At 42.1% G+C, this 16,911-nt stretch overlaps 1 protein-coding gene across 12 annotated transcripts in view; it reads left to right on the top strand.

Moving 5' to 3' along the window:
* Window positions 1–16,911, top strand: part of LOC126272755 (membralin) — a 486,429-nt gene that overhangs the window by 59,810 nt on the left and 409,708 nt on the right. For all 12 annotated transcript variants that reach the window (XM_049975869.1, XM_049975862.1, XM_049975866.1 and 9 more), the window contains exon 4: window positions 1,560–1,744. In XM_049975869.1, coding sequence (XP_049831826.1) covers window positions 1,560–1,744 — 185 coding nt within the window. The remainder of the gene's footprint in view (window positions 1–1,559; window positions 1,745–16,911) is intronic.

The raw sequence follows: 16,911 nt of genomic DNA, 5'->3' as shown, positions 1-16,911 counted from the left end.
GGGCCCCACCCCTTTTCTAATGAATATTATAATTACCAGATGAAGTAAAAGTAGACAATTCCACAATTCTTGCAAAATAAGGTACACAAATATGTCATGCAGTGTGGCCAGAATGGGAGCTCTGTGCCATGGGCCTGTCATATAATAGTAGTGTTTTAGAATTGATTGCTGGTATTGCTGGTAGCATTTGTCAATATTTCTGGCTCTGTAATTATTCATCAGAAATACCAGCTACTGACACTGACACTGTCTGTCATGAAAATTTTATCTCAAATGCTAAATAATGCATTGTGAGTATAGCTGTACCCATGTTCAAAGTAGAGTAGAATGTGTTGGTGATTTTTAAATGAAGTTTGTTTCATAGTGAGAGAGTGAGTTTGGTTCGCAATTGCACTAATCCTTATTAGCTCTAAACAGGAATATGAGAGCATAGATATTTGTTACTCAGTTGGCAGACATGTTACCTATTATGTTGTGTAGATACTTGAATAAAGCTTTATAGTTTCAAAATTCAAGAGAGTGGAAATGGATGTCCTGTTGGAAACTGCCAGCTTTCATCAAATGATTAAACAAATGCTGTGGTCATATAGGTTGTCTGATTTCATATTGAAATGGTTCCTGAAATGATGTTACCCTAATAAATCTGTTCAAGTTTGTATTTTGGGATAGGTCCCTAGATCATATTGACAAAAATTTAACCAAATCAGGTTGGTGCTTCTAGTCCACAGTGAAATCCATTTCAGCTCCCGTTTTAGATTTGGGACCACAGAGTGCTACTGCTCTTGATTATTCAGTGCTATAAATTCTGTAGATGCTTAACTACTGCCACTGTTTTTTATTTCTTAAGCTTCTGAGTCACCTTGATGTGTAATAAGGTAAAAATTGTTTTCTACCTTGTGTGTTAGGTTATTGCAGTTTGAGACTTTTCTTCTCCAAAAACATAATGTGCATCGTTCATTTTCCAAACATTTATTGAATATTTATTATAGACAACAGAAGGTTCTCCCGTATTTCTTTCTGGATTTGCAGTCAAGGAAGTATGGGTATGGCAAAGAATGGTGTATCCACAGCCAAAGGATTGCTTCCAAAATGAATTTTACTCTCTTCAAGGGAATGTCCCTACTAATGAAATGTCCTGATAGATTAGAGGATTAAATTTGTGTGCCACCAAGGGAAAACGGAGAGCTCTGCATTATGAGCTGCACATTTAAAATCGATTTATAAGCTTGTGATGTGAGTTGCTGACATTCATTGGAAGACTGGTTACAGTAATGACTGAGCAATAAGCTGTGTAAATAATGCAACCAATGTTTGTGTACTTGTGTATCATGATACTATGGGTGTCTGACAGTTTCATGTTCTAGAGCAAGCATGTTTTTTTATTTATTATTTTAAGAGTATGTTTAAATGAAGCTGTAAAATTACAAAAAATTATGATGTGACTCTTGTGCACAAATCAGGAAGACCATTGCAAAGACAGAATCTTAGAGATTGACACTTAAATGTTATGTAGAGGTATTACAGCGGTACTACTAGAAGCTATAATTATGTTGTTACAGCTTTGTTAATATTGAACCATCATCAGTTGAGGAAGTGACCCAAGATCCAAGTGGCCTTTCTGAAACTGATGTGGAGAACAAGACTTTAGATGGAAAAATTGTGAGCACTGAAATTGAGAATGTCATAAACACATTTGGTAATACAGCAAGCAAGACAGAAACCACAAATGATACTGGCGATAAAGGTATGTTAGAATGTTTTACCAAATTTTTGTAGAAAGTTGTTCAGCTTATTAGCAAGTGTGGTTGCATGATTTCATTAATTGTGAATAATAAACCGCATTGCATGAGACACATCCATATTAAAAAGAAATTAGTTGGGTGAGAGATTGCTTTAAGAAATATGCAAAACTTAACGTGATTTCTGTATCAGTAACTTTGGCACAATGAACGGTGGCAGCACACACTTGTCTTAAAGTGCCAGTAAGTGGTTATAACTTTTTCCTGCGTATATTTTAGAATAGGTGGCAAAATATCACCTTATTGTGAACATTTATGATCCATTTTTGGCACACTGTACACCTAAACACAAATGCAAACATCACTTGACAATTGTTTCCCTAGAGGCTTAAACTGGAGCTGATCCGTGCAGATGACATTTGTACCATCTAACTTACCTGCTGGCATGTCCAGTAGAAGCAGTGTATTTGAAAGGAGGATTTACTACACAAAATGGTATAATAACAATTTGCAGTCTCGTGAAAATTGGGCCTGGTGGTCTAATGATATAACATATGCCTTGAAACTGAACATTAAAAGTCCCTGTCCCAATTCCAAATATCATAACTAGTAATACACACAGACTGTAAATGATTCGTTTCAGATCCATCAAAAACTTGTTTTTGAAAATTAATTTGCTTACTTAAAGCGTAACAGTCCATTTTTGCTCAACTGTTTATTTCTTTTCTTATCCATCCCATCAGCTGTCCTAAATAATAATAAATAAATTTGAAAATAAATAAAACAAAATAAAATTAACAACTGGTTCAATGGTTCATTGTTAATTTATACTTTTTCCTTTTTCATTTGTTGATTGCACATTTTTTAGTCCTATAGTAATAGATGTTCATGCCATACTTTTACATGTGCTCTTTCTTGTATCCACTGTTGATATCCAAGAGGGGGGATTGTAAAATTTTAATTTGCATCTCAAAAAATCAAGGTATGGCAATGAAACTTGTTGATGGTGTTATGCCTTTTCTGCATTTTTATCCTTCACAGTGACACTTTTTTCTCAACAGTGAATGCCTTGGTAATCTGCATTTTGGCTGTTCGTGAAACATTCCAATTCAAAAATTACCTGGAAATGCCTGCCACACAATGATTTATTCGTCTGAGGAAAGAAACAGGAGTCACTGGATGCAATGTCAATAGAGAATGGTGGGATGGAGGGCAGGGGTGCGGGAGGGGAAGCAAGGCAGTATTTGATAGCCCAGAGAAGCAGCATGTGTGACTATGTTCTGTACGGAATGAGCGGGGGTGTTGTAGTGGAGCAAAAACAAATCATTGGACAGCTTCGCATGGTGCTTCATCTTGACAGCCTCTCATAAGGTAGTCAGGAGGTATAGGTAATATAGTCCTGTTGTGGTTTCCTCTTATGAGCATAATCTGATAGCATCAACCCAGTGCAATCCCAAAAACACTTTGTTTCACCATGCCTGATGATAATTGGGTCTTTGTCTTTTTATGGCAGTTGTGATACGCATTTCCTTTTCTTGCTTTGATCCTTTGTCTTTGGGTCATAGTGACACACCCAGCACCTGTCCTCGGTAATAAGGCGGCTAAAAAAGTCGTCTGAATTGACGGGACAGTTGCAGTGTTATTCTGTCACTTTGGTTCAGTGGACTTTTTGCAGTGGTGCGAATAGTCATGGCAACCAGTGGGTTGTGAGCTTCGTCATGTTCAAAATGTTATGCAAGAATTTGAAAACTAATCTACCATTGAGTTTGATTTTTTCCTCTATCACCCCCACTATGAGTGTCTAATGGTCGAGCACTGGGTCCTCCACTTATCTTTTGATCCATAGTTCTTCATAGAGAGATGATGTGTCAGTTTGTCCTTCAACACTGGTTGACAACACTGGGAGTGTCTATGCCATCTGACTATGCGTGTGATGATGGTACATTGTTCCTTTACACTTCCAGTAACTCAGCATGGATTGCTGCAGCAGTGTTCCTCTTCAAAAGCAGAAAATTAATTGCCCCACGATACTCCACTTCATCAACAGACTGCACCATTTTGTTGTGGCTCCTCCAGCAGCATGTTATGCTACTGGGGTATGACAGTTTCAGCATGTACCTGGGCTGCAGACATGTCCTTGCAAATACACAAATACTTAAGTACATAACTTTTTTTGTGGTATGATTAAAACTTTGGCTACTTTTTATACATTAGATGCAAACAGTACAGTGTCTTCAGCATAATAAAGATTGCTGAGATATACTTCGTTAACAAATATTTTTTCCTCATTTGTCCAGTTTAGGGATATGAACACTTTCAAGACTAATGATGGGGGATAAAAAAGTGACTGTTGCAGAAAATGTATGAAGCTATGTAAATTGCATGGAAAACTTATTATGTATCTCACTGCCATCTTTTCATTCAAATATTAACCCTTTTTTCATTCTGTCTCACATCATTATACATTACCCACTGCACTTTCGGGGGCTAGAATAGACCTTCAGCCCTTCTTTGCTCATCGTAAGAGTCTTTTTTTATTGGGTCAAGTTTTTTACCTTGGTCTTGTGACTGTTCTTCAGACTTTTGACAGTTTTGCTCTTTTTCACTTTTTTGAATGCTTTTTCCACTCACTTTTTTTCTAGTTTTAAATTCTGGTCCCCTTTTTGGGCTTGACCTCTAATTTCCAAATTTTATTGAAGTATGGGCCATTTGGGGAAGGATTTTGTACTGTGGTACATTAACTCTCCACTGTGCACTGTTATCTTTTGCACCTGCCAATCAAGTGGACCTACCTCTGCACCCAAAATCCAGTGCAATAGCCAGTCCGTCATGGTCAGGTTGTCATGTACCCTCTCAGTGGTAGCCCCCTGACAATGCAGATATTGCACTGCCGATGCCTAAGCTGTTATCTTCCCTTGTCAGACAAAGAGTAAGTGCTTGTCTGCTTTGAGGTACTAGGACTCCGGGCAATGTCTACTGCACCAGGTGGCCTTTGCCTTGGTGGAGTGGTGCCCACAGCGAGAGCCTCTGATTGGAGTGAGTGGCATCAGGGTGAATGATCTACAGTGAAAAGGATTAAACTTAATGGTGGCCATGTCAACAAGGCAGTTTCATCAGTCAGGAGCAGTGATTTTAATATATAAGTTTACAATCCTACAGCATTTCTGTGATTGACCATGCCTCAAGACGAGAGCCAGGCAAGGAGAAATGGAAGTGAACAGTTTGCCGAGTTCTTGATTTGTTCCCACACTGATGGTGGTTCTTTCACTACAATGTAGTCAGTGTTTTTTTATTAAAAATATTGAAGATAGGTTTTGGGAGGTTGCAGCACTAGAGAAGATGAGAAATTGATCTTTGCTGATCAAAACATCACACGCCAACTAATCACTGGCAGTTAAGGTCTGTGCCAAGTTAGGAGATATGCCAGTCATCACTTCTTCTCATAACAAGCTCATTAGAATTCAAGGTATTCTCTTCCATCAGGATCTAACACTAAAGACTTATAAAGAGATGTATGCTAATCTGGCACTATGTGGAGAACATTTTGTTCACCGCATCCAGAAGGGACCATAGGAGAATAGAGTGAACACTGGAGCTTTTATCCTAGCCTTCAACAGCAACATTTTACCTGAGAAGGTTAAGATCTTTGTTCATAGGTGTGATGTCAGGCCTCACTTTCCTCCTCCCATAACGTGTTTTAGGTGACAAAGGTTGGGACACATGTCCTTATGCTGCTCTAATGAGGCTATCTGTAGGGCATGTGGATGGGTGTCCCATGAGGGCAGCCCTTGTGACTAACCCACTCAGTGTGTCATCTGTTCATAATCACATCCTCCTCGTGCACTGCAATTATCATTGTTTGAGAGGAAGTTGAAAATTCAGGAGTGTAAAATGCTTGACAGTCTATCTTACAAAGAGGTAAGGAAAAAGTTGGAAAGACTTCATATTGCTGATATGATCTCCAGTTTAGCAACTGTCATGTCACAGTCCATGCCTCACATGATGACGAAGGTCTCGCATGACACCACCTGGGCCTGGTCATATTCCAGAGCCTACCCAACGGTTGCAGGAGGGAACATCAGCTTCTTCATCCTATACACCTGTAGCACCAGTGGTTCCTGTACCATCGGTGTGGCCAGAGACACTTGTCAAAGTAGCCCCCTCTCAAGACAAGGACCAGTGGCCACAGGCTGCATGCTGGAGAACAGTCAGGTGCTCTTCTCTCCCAGAAGATAAAATGGGGAAATCTTCACAGAAATTGAAGTCTCAGAAGGATAAGAAGGATAGTCAGAAAGATAAACTACCAGTCAAGCCTATGCAGATCACCACTACTTGGTAGCAAACTAATCACACCCATATTTTCCATTTGCCACTTTCTCAGACCTCACTCCAACACTCCTTCAATGGAACTGTAACGACTACTATCGCCATTCGACCAAACTAAGTCACTTAATGGCTACTCACTCCATAATTGGTATAGCGCTTCAGGGAACATGGTTTATGGTAGCACACCTCCCTGCTCTGAAAAACTACAAACCCTATGGTACCAATTGCATTAATGTTCTGAGAGTGTAAGTTGGAGTCTGTACCCTCATATGCTCTGATATTTTCAGTAAGCAGGTGCCTGTTACTACTCCACAAGAGGCCACAGCTGTTAGTGTCGACCTGTCAGTTCGGATGACAATATGTAATTTGCGTTTCCATTATCACAAGCTGTTAAAGTTAGTGGCACAGCTCCCTGCCCCCTTCCTCTTAATTGGGGGATTTTAAAGCCCATAATCCTCTGTGGGGCGGTGACACTATGTCTCACAGAGGCAGAGTAGTAGAACACCTCCTTTCAGAATTGGACATTGCATGCTCAATGCTGGAGCTGCAACCCGCAGAATGTTTTCAGGTATTGACCTAGCAGTTTACAGCCCGAGTATCATGCACCTGATTTAGTGGTGCGTCCATGGTGATCTTTTTGTGACAGTGACCAGTTTCCTATTGTTCTCTCCCTCTCCACTTACAGACATATAGAACATGCTCTATGTTGGTCACTTCAGAAAACTGATTGGCAGGCTTTCTCCTGTACAGCTACTTTTGCAGCCAGTCATGTGATGCACAACTTGGTACAGGACACAACTGATACTATTACTCATGCTGTAGCAGCAATATCATCTTACTCCTCCAGCTCATCCTGATGGTCATAGGTCCCATGGTCGTCTGAAGACACAGCCGTAGCTATCGGGGAACACTTCAGGGTGATTCCACAGCAGAAGCAATGTCCCTGTATGGATAATTTAATAGCAACCAAGAGCCTCTGGGCAAAGGCACAGTTTTTAATAAAGGAAGGGGAGCAGGAGTTTTGGGAGCAATGTGTCTCAACTGTGTGATCTCACTGCCTATTGTCCGAAGTATGGACTAAACTCCAGTGCATTTGCAGCCATACACCACCCACACCAGTTCCTGGCATCCTTGCCAATGGTAACATCTGCTCTGATCTTGTGGTACTTGCCGAATGTTTTGCGGCGCACTTCACTGTAATGTCCACTTGCAGCAATTACCATCCTCATTTCCTGGCCCGGAAGCAGCTTATTGAGCCCCACCCGCTATCTTTCCATGCATACAGATATCTATCATATAATGTTCCTTTAAGTGAATGGGAGCTTCGCAGTGTGTCAAGATATGGCCACTGGACCTGACAAAATCCACAACCAAATTCTCAAGCTGCTTTGTGCCGACAACATGCAATGTATCCTTGGTCTTTTTAATTGGGATTTGGCCAGAGGGAGTATTTTCCTCTCGATGTTGGGAAGGTATTATTATTCCTGTTCTGAAACCGGGAGAGAACCCACATATTTTAACTAATTACCGAATGGGCTGTGTAAGCTGTTCAAATGAATGGTCAACTGCTGTCTTTGTTGGTGCCTTGAAGCTGGAGGGCATATATCAAGACTTGAAATCATCTTTTGAGCTATTTGTCCACCAAAGATCATCTGGCTCATTTGAAATCCACAGTGTGCAATGTTTTTGCCCATCACCAACATCGATTGGTGTGTTCTTTGATCTACAGAAGGCATAATAGACCATCTGATGACATCACGTCCTACCTATACTGCATGAGTGAAGTTTCCGGAACAGTTTACTTATTTTTATCAATAATTTCCTATCTTTCCGATTTTTTTTGTCCACATAGGTTCGAATTTCAGCAACCAGTATGTACAGGAAACTGGAGCATAGCTCTGTTCACTATTGCCATTAATGGTATCGTTAATGCAGTGGGCACCACAGTCTCTCAGTCACTGTACACAGATGACCTTCGCCTGTACTGTGCCTGTGCATCACTGCGCACCACTGAGCACCAACTTCAGGGCGCTGTCTGGAGAGTCTATGACTGGACCCTAAAACACAGCTATCAATTTTCTCCTGCAAAAACATGAGTTACACATTAATGTCACTTTCAGACTGTGCACTTGTACCCAGACATACATCTTGGTGACCAGTTACTGGAAGTCACTGACTCTGGGCAATTCTTAGATATTTTATTTGACAACAAGCTAACTTGGCTGCCGCATGTCCGCCAGCTCAAGGCAAATTGCATGAAGAAGCTGAATGCGCTCTGTTTTCTTAGTTGCTCCTTGTGGGGTGCAGACTGCACAGTTGTTCTGAGAGGGTTTTTTGTTGAAAATATTGAAGATAGGTTTGGGGAGGTTGCAGCACTAGAGAAGATGAGAAATTGATCTTTGCTGATCAAAACATCACACGCCAACTAATCACTGGCAGTTAAGGCCTGTGCCAAGTTAGGAGATATGCCAGTCACCACTTCTTCTCATAACAAGCTCAATAGAATTCGAGGTATTCTCTTCCATCAGGATCTAACACTACAGACTTTAAAGAGTAGCCTATGGATCGGCAGAATCGTCTGTACCAAGCTTGCTGGATCCTGTTTACCACACTAGTGTGCAGTTGGCAATGGTGACGTTCTGTATGAGCCCTGTTGACAGCTCCCAGGTGAAAGCCTGAGTCCCACCACTTCCAGTTGGATGACAGCAGCTTCTGGCAAGTTACGCAGTTGCAGTCTATCAGATGCCTACCCACCCATGTCACTCAACTCTGTTCTACAACCAACAATTCAGACTGTTTGTGCATCACTCGAAATTGGATAGATCAGCTGGGTTCTGACTCAATATTCTACTGAAGGACCTCCAGCAGTCTCTGTTAGTCTGTGTCCCTAGAGCTCCCTCTCGACATCCTCTCCTGTGATACGGATGAACCTCTTTTGTGAGCCTGAGAAGGATGCTGATCCTACTCTTCTCTGACACATGTTCCTTTCAATCCTCCACAATTATTCTAAATTGGTATGCATCTACACACACAGGGCAAAAGCCAACGACAGGGTCAGTTACACTTTTACACCTGTAAGGAGACACGAGAAACACTCTCTCCTGAGTGCCTGCAGTGTATACACTGCAGAGTTGGTTGCAAAATCTCAGGCTTTGGGTTACATCAAATACCATGCCACAACAAACTTTCTGGTCTGTAGCGTTTCCACAAGTTACTTAAAAGTTATAACCCTGTGCAATCCCAAAAATCTTTTGGTCACCAGCATCCAGCACCTACTGGCTGACCTCTACAGCTCTGGAAAGACAGTGACCTTCATCTGGACACACAGCCTCATAGACATTCAGGGAAATAAAATCACCGACTGCCTAGCTAAAGATGCAGCTACATGAGATCAACTTGACAATGGGATGATGATTACACCTTCAACACAATATTTTGGGGCTTGGGGAATTGTAATGGCAGGCTACTTCGACCCAAAACAAGTTGAGAATGATCAAAGGTTCTACTAAGGTGCAGCATACATCTTTTCAGTCCTCTTGGAAAGATGCCATATTGTTGCGCTGACTACGTATCTGCCACATGAGACTTGAACACAAGAGACTCAACCACAAGTTCCTTCTGTATCAGGAGGATCCTAGTCACTGCAGCTGTGGTGGTGGGCTACTAATAATTACGCATGTTGTGTGCGCCCTGCTGGTCGACCTGCGGCACACTCTCAGCTAGCCTACCTCACTACCTCAGATATTTGCGGATGTTGAGACGGCTACTACAAAAATTTTACATTTTCTGAGGGAGAGAGGATTTTACACTAACCTATAATACTTCTCCACATCCAGTTGCAGGGGTGGTTGTGGGGAGGAGAGCCTCCCCCAGTGGCGGATACTCCCAAAGTGACTGCAGGTTACTTTCTTACTCCTCACCTTGTTGTGCCTTTAGACCCTCTTTTGCAAGATGCTGCCTGGGTTATCTCTATTTTCTTTTACCTGTCGTGTTACAACTATTGTCATGCCCTTTTAAACTCTTTGACTTACTTATATAGTTTGAGCAATCAAGTCCCTTTTTTTCACTTTTTGGTTTTTACTTTGTACGTGTTTCTCTTGTGCTAGAGAGGAACTGATGAGAAAGTAGTTTAGTCCCTTTAAAAACATAATCATCATCGTCGTCATCATACATTAATATGTGTCTGCCCAGTCCACTGACACAAAACACTAATGGTTCAGCTGGTACAGAGGATACATGCGCATTTGGTTCCTGTATGAAGTTTTAGGTACTATTAGTGAGTGTTTATTTGTACTGTTTTGTGTAACTGTCTTGGTCTCTTTCTTTTAATTAATTGGTAGTTTGATAACCATAGGCTCACAATTGTTCATAGATTTAACTTTCATAAAATGTTTTGTGATACGTCATGTAAGATGTTGCTAGAAAATGCTAAATGTAATTAATTTTCTGTAACAATTAGATGGGCTGCAAAGACTTAAACAAAATTTATAGCTTGATGAAGTTTAACCTTGACATTTCAAATTGCTTCCTGCCCTGTGAATAAGACTCCCCAACTCTCTTTGTCTGTCCTTATTGTAAATAAAAAGTGAGGTTTTAAGCTGGTAGTCAGTAGTCTCCATTCTTAACTGAGTGCAGAGTTTTGCTGTGTGAAAGACTATGGAAAATTACTAAACAGTCACCAATGTCTTGTGATGCCACATATTTAGTAATCTCACGAGGTTAACCGCTCACAACCAGACTTTGTCTATGAAGCAAATACAAAATTAAGTAATTAAAATAAACAGTATGGCTGCCAGATACCAGCATTGTTGTAATGCGAGACACAAACAATAGTTTGATTGGCTGACAGCATGTGTTGGGATGCCAGATCCCAGAGGAGGGGCAACAACCACAAGGAGGGAGGGTCTCTCCCCTGCAGTGAGTCCTGGACAGGTACTGACAAAGGAGAAGATGATGTCGGCAGACCCGCAGCTCTCGCCATAGAGTGAGGATGCAGCTGATCATGGTGATGGGGGTGGCCACAGAAGATGTGGACTGTGGCTGGGATGCACTTTGGTTGGCGGCTAAATCCTTGAGCACAGACCATGGAGCCCAGAGTGAACTGTGATAAGCGCTGCACTGGCATATGTTGGTTGAGTGGCATGAGCAGATGCAGGAGGATACGTGGATGGTGATCGTGGTGCATTTCGACCATACTCTGATCCTCCACTGACACAAACTTGTAGAATTCAAGAAGTGCATCAAGGCATCGACTGTGGAAGAGTCGATGACGTACTTCATTTGAACCTTGATCATGCAGACTAGCCATTCCACCTCGCCGTTAGAATGAGCATGTAATGGAGGAGCAGTAATGTGAACGAATACCTTGATGTGTGCAGAAATCGTGGAAGGTCTTAGACAAATTGTGGAAACCATAGCCACAGCTGATTTGGGAGAACGACGGATAACATAAACAAATTTTGAGAAAGCATTGGGAACCAACAGCTAGTAAGAATTTATAAAATGACCCGTGAAATCAACATTGACCTGTTCTCATGGACACTGTCATGCGGGCCACAGAGAGAGCATACTGAGAGGCGTCTGTAGCCAAGAAGAGGTGGTGGTCAGGTTGGAAGAAGCCAAACAGCAGATCGTAGCTTAGATTTCAAAAGCATGAATGCACGCTTGCAGGCTAACATCCACCAATAAGGAATGCTCTGGTAAGGCAGTTTGTGGAGAGGGTGGACCAATGTCGCCACACTTGGAAGGAATTTGTGATATTAGGCAATTTTCCCTAAAAATGGCATTGTAAGGTGAGGCAGAGCTGTGACAATGGCGACATGATGACGTAAAGGCTTTACACCATCCTAAGAAACCTGAAAGCCCAAATACACAATGGATGGCTGAAAAAAGTGGAACTTGGGCAAGTTGCACTTCAACCTTGTGGTGTTAAGGCCGTGAACAAGGAGCGTAAGTGCTCTTCCGTGGAAGGACCCACCATGACACTGTTATCAGAATGGTTGATGTACTCTGGAACAGGCTCTGTCATTTGTTCTAGAAAATGCTGAGAAATTGCAGGGGCACTAGCCATTCTGAACTGGGGACACCGTTACTGGGGGAGGGGTATAGACCACTGGAATAGGGTGTGCCCGGAAAAAGCCCAACTGTGCCATAGGTTTCAGGGTAATATGGACCGCAAAATTAGTTGCACAACCTTACCCACCCGGGGAGGGGAGAGGGTGGCCTGAGAACTCAGATTACAGACAATCTAACTGCTGATAAAGGATCTCTTTGATAACAAGGTGCACTATATCTTAAATGCAAAACAAAACGATTGAAAACATCCAGACCAAACAAATCTGTGGTACCATCATCACCCACTACCAAAAAAGTCGAGGAGTGAACCACAGATTTATACATAGCCACATTTAACCACAGATTTAAAATCGCTCAAAAGAGGAAAGGCCGCTGGTCCTGATGGGATACCAGTTCGATTTTACACAGAGTACGCGAAGGAACTTGCCCCCCTTCTTGCAGCGGTGTACCGTAGGTCTCTAGAAGAGCGAAGCGTTCCAAAGGATTGGAAAAGGGCACAGGTCATCCCCGTTCTCAAGAAGGGACGTCGAACAGATGTGCAGAACTATAGACCTATATCTCTAACGTCGATCAGTTGTAGAATTTTGGAACACGTATTATGTTCGAGTATAATGTCTTTTCTGGAGACTAGAAATCTACTCTGTAGGAATCAGCATGGGTTTCGAAAAAGACGATCGTGTGAAACCCAGCTCGCGCTATTCGTCCACGAGACTCAGAGGGCCTTAGACACGGGTTCACAGGTAGATGCCGTGTTTCTTGACTTCCGCAAGGCGTTTGACACAGTTCCCCATAGTCGTTTAATGAACAAAGTAAGAGCATACGGACTATCAGATCAATTGTGTGATTGGATTGAGGAGTTCCTAGATAACAGAACGCAGCACGTCATTCTCAATGGAGAGAAGTCTTCCGAAGTAAGAGTGATTTCAGGTGTGCCGCAGGGGAGTGTCATAGGACCGTTGCTATTCACAATATACATAAATGACCTGGTGGATGACATCGGAAGTTCACTGAGGCTTTTTGCAGATGATGCTGTGGTGCATCGAGAGGTTGCAACAATGGAAAATTGTACTGAAATGCAGGAGGATCTGCAGCGAATTGACGCATGGTGCACGGAATGGCAATTGAATCTCAATGTAGCGAAGTGTAATGTGATGCGAATACATAGAAAGATAGGTCCCTTATCATTTAGCTACAAAATAGCAGGTCAGCAACTGGAAGCGGTTAATTCCATAAATTATCTGGGAGTACGCATTAGGAGTGATTTAAAATGGAATGATCATATAAAGTTGATCGTCGGTAAAGCAGATGCCAGACTGAGATTCATTGGAAGAATCCTAAGGAAATGCAATCCGACAACAAAGGAAGTAGGTTACAGTACGCTTGTTCGCCCAATGCTTGAATACTGCTCAGCAGTGTGGGATCCGCACCAGGTAGGGTTGATAGAAGAGATAGAGAAGATCCAACGGAGAGCAGCGCGCTTCGTTACAGGATCATTCAGTAATTGCGAAAGCGTTACGGAGATGATAGATAAACTCCAGTGGAAGACTCTGCAGGAGAGACGCTCAGTAGCTCAGTACGGGCTTTTGTTGAAGTTTCGAGAACATACCTTCACTGAAGAGTCAAGCAGTATATTGCTCCCTCCTACGTATATCTCGCGAAGAGACCATGAGGATAAAATCAGAGAGATTAGAGCCCACACAGAAGCATACCGACAATCCTTCTTTCCACGTACAATACGAGACTGGAATAGAAGGGAGAACCGATAGAGGTACTCAGGGTACCCTCCGCCACACACCGTCAGGTGGCTTGCGGAGTACGGATGTAGATGTAGATGTAGATAGTAGGAGCTGTAAATTGGCTCAGAACTGGAATATGTTGTTTGTCGTAACTGACCAAAAGCTGAGTAACTTGAGACAATGCTGGAAATCCCAAATCCACATAAGTTTGTAAGTTCGGAAAATTCATGGGTGCACCTGTATCCGCTTGTACCCTGAGCACTTTGCCTATCAGTCACACTTTGACAAACAAGTTTGTTATGAATCATAAGCACTGGAGACACACAATTAACACCCACATCCATATCTGCAGGAGAGGACTTGAAATGGTAGAGAGACGCTACATTTTCCTTACAGTTGTTGCAAGTCGCCCAGCGCTCAGAGCAAGCGATCCTGTGTGTTGCACGAAACAGTATGGGTAAGATGGGAGTGATGAGCACTGCTGCTGCTGCTGTTGTTGTTGTTGTTGTTTTGCACATTTTTGCCCAGAACGGTTGCTGAGGTTGTGTTTGTAAAGCTCCATGTAGCTGCCCTTCTTCCCCAGAGACCTAACCAACACCTGACAAGGAGGAAAAGGAGCCATGGTGGCAACATCACACCAACCCTCAATCTGATCAGCAGCTGCACGAGATACCTTGAAAGATTGAGCAGTACTCAACACTTCAGCCAAAGATGGATTCTGGCAGTGTAATGAATGTTGATGCACCTTCTTGTCTGGAGCCAACCAAATGATAGGCCATAGAATCAGCATAGGAATTCTGATGTTCATCAGCAACAAACTAGCATTTGTGACTAAGGCTGTTGAGTGTGGCCACTCAAGCCCAGTAGGACCTGGTGGGGCAGTTCTTGACAGCAGTAGAACTGTCCATTGACATTTGTGTGCTCACGGTAATAATTGGACAGCAACTTATACATATCATCGAACAAAAGTGACACTAGTTCCTGGAGTGTGGCTAACTGGCACCACAGCTGGTAAATCTGATGATAAATCCAAGGAAGGAACAAAGCCTTACACATGGGCTCAGTCACATCAAAAGCAGGGTAGTGTTGCCGAAACTGCTTCTTGTAAGCCTCCAAGTCTTTGGCCACATCATTGTAAGGGGGAAAGAACGACGGGTAAGGCGACATCATGGAAGCCTGCATAGGTAGTGTGGCTGACAAGTTTGTGATACCAACCGTAAGAGCCTTCTGCTGCTTGAAGAGAGACTTCAGCACTGCCTCCATGAACATGATAACTGGTAGAACAACTGACTAGACATTTGCAAGTAGCCAGTCAGTGCGCTGTGTCTGATAGTGAAATTTGATCTGGAGAAAGAAAAAGTACAAATTGTTGTGAAGCAGACACTGAAGTGAATTAGTCAGATGCAGAAACAAAACTGAATGCATGTTTTTTGAGGGCTAAATTTACAGTGGTGTGGTGGCTTAACAGAAAAAGTAATTTTCCTCAAACTTCACAATGCCTAATTTTAGTTCAAATGAGCTACCATGAGGCAAACCACTTCCATTAATAGTCAGATTACTGGAAAGCTTGTAAATGTTATCAGTTGATAAGAAAAACCCAAAGGCACACACTTTCCTGTAACTATGAAAGAATCATACACCACCACTGCCAGAATAATAAAACAAATTAATTACCGGTAATTTAAAAATCACAATTACTGCAAATCCTGTAACTTGAAAGCAGTTACACAATAACCATGTAATTACAATGTGCTTGTGTGAGAAACAATAAAAACATTTCTCTCATTCCACGGACTCTTCTCAGATACATCTCAGTATAGGAAACCATACTAACTAATAATGTGCTTATGCAGAAAAATACCATTTGAATATCCAACAACACTACTGTCAGCCACATAAAACGAAATTACACATGTAATCCCAGAAAAATAGTTTGTTAAACAATTGATGTAATTCCAACAAACATCAGTTTTCAGTTGTGAAGGAGAAAAAAAAATTTCAAATAATGTGTCCTTGCTTTCTCAGACATAGCTATAGTAAAATTTTCAAACATTTTCCCCTGAATTACAGCTTTAAGGAAGATTCAGTATTGTCAAGCACGCAAATATGCTTCTCAGGTTTGTCACCGGACTGTATTGTCTAAATCCCACAATGTTTCATCGATGCAACTGCTCAGCAACTTCGGATGGTGGTAGTTACTACTATCACTTCTGCAGCATGTGACTGATGATAATCCCGCAGCGATGTCAATATTTATCAGGCCAGGAGAAGGCAATATGCATGTGCGGGAAGACAATTGCAGTTGGAGGAAAGCGGCTCTCGTATTGCCCCCTGCTGGGAGCCGTACAAAGACCTTCCACATATGCACTGTGAGCAATGACGGTGCTGCCTGACACTCCTGCAGTTGAGAGCTGAATTAAATTTCAGCTATGTTTTGCATCGAATCATGAATCAGAAGTTCTTGTTTTCCCTGTTTTAATTTAATGGCAGCCAGAGCTGGATTCCAGGTGGCATTTAATTAAAAACTTGCATCCCTATTGATAAGATTGTCTGCTGTATGGATTTGTATGGCCTCCTTAACAACACAGTCCCAGAAAGATGAAACTGGGGATAAAATTTCCATATTTTCTTAAAACATGTGATGCCCCATGTCGAGGCAACGCTCTGCCACCGATGATTTATCATGTTGCCACCTGGCAGGTATGATGATGGTGTTAGACACAACGTTCTTGCATGGTTCACTGTGTTTGCCCACATTGGTGTGGGACCTTATACACACACCAAATTTCCTAAGGCCAAGGTCGTCTTTGACCAAGCACAATAAATTCCTCAATTTTGCTGGTAGCCAAAAGACACACTTGATGTCATGCCTTTTGAGGATTCTTTCTATTATTGAAGACATGCCACCAAAATAATGTAAGGGCCCCATTACAATGGGTGCCTCTACATCTTCATTTACATCCCTACTTTGAATTTGCTTAGAATGGAATGCACGGGGTATCTGTCTATCAGAGTATCCATTCTGTTGCAATACC

Source organism: Schistocerca gregaria, chromosome 5, assembly GCF_023897955.1.
Source record: "Schistocerca gregaria isolate iqSchGreg1 chromosome 5, iqSchGreg1.2, whole genome shotgun sequence".
Lineage (NCBI taxonomy): Eukaryota > Metazoa > Arthropoda > Insecta > Orthoptera > Acrididae > Schistocerca > Schistocerca gregaria.
The sequence above is the reverse complement of the archived record's forward strand: the minus strand, read 5'-3'. Positions and strand labels throughout refer to the sequence as shown.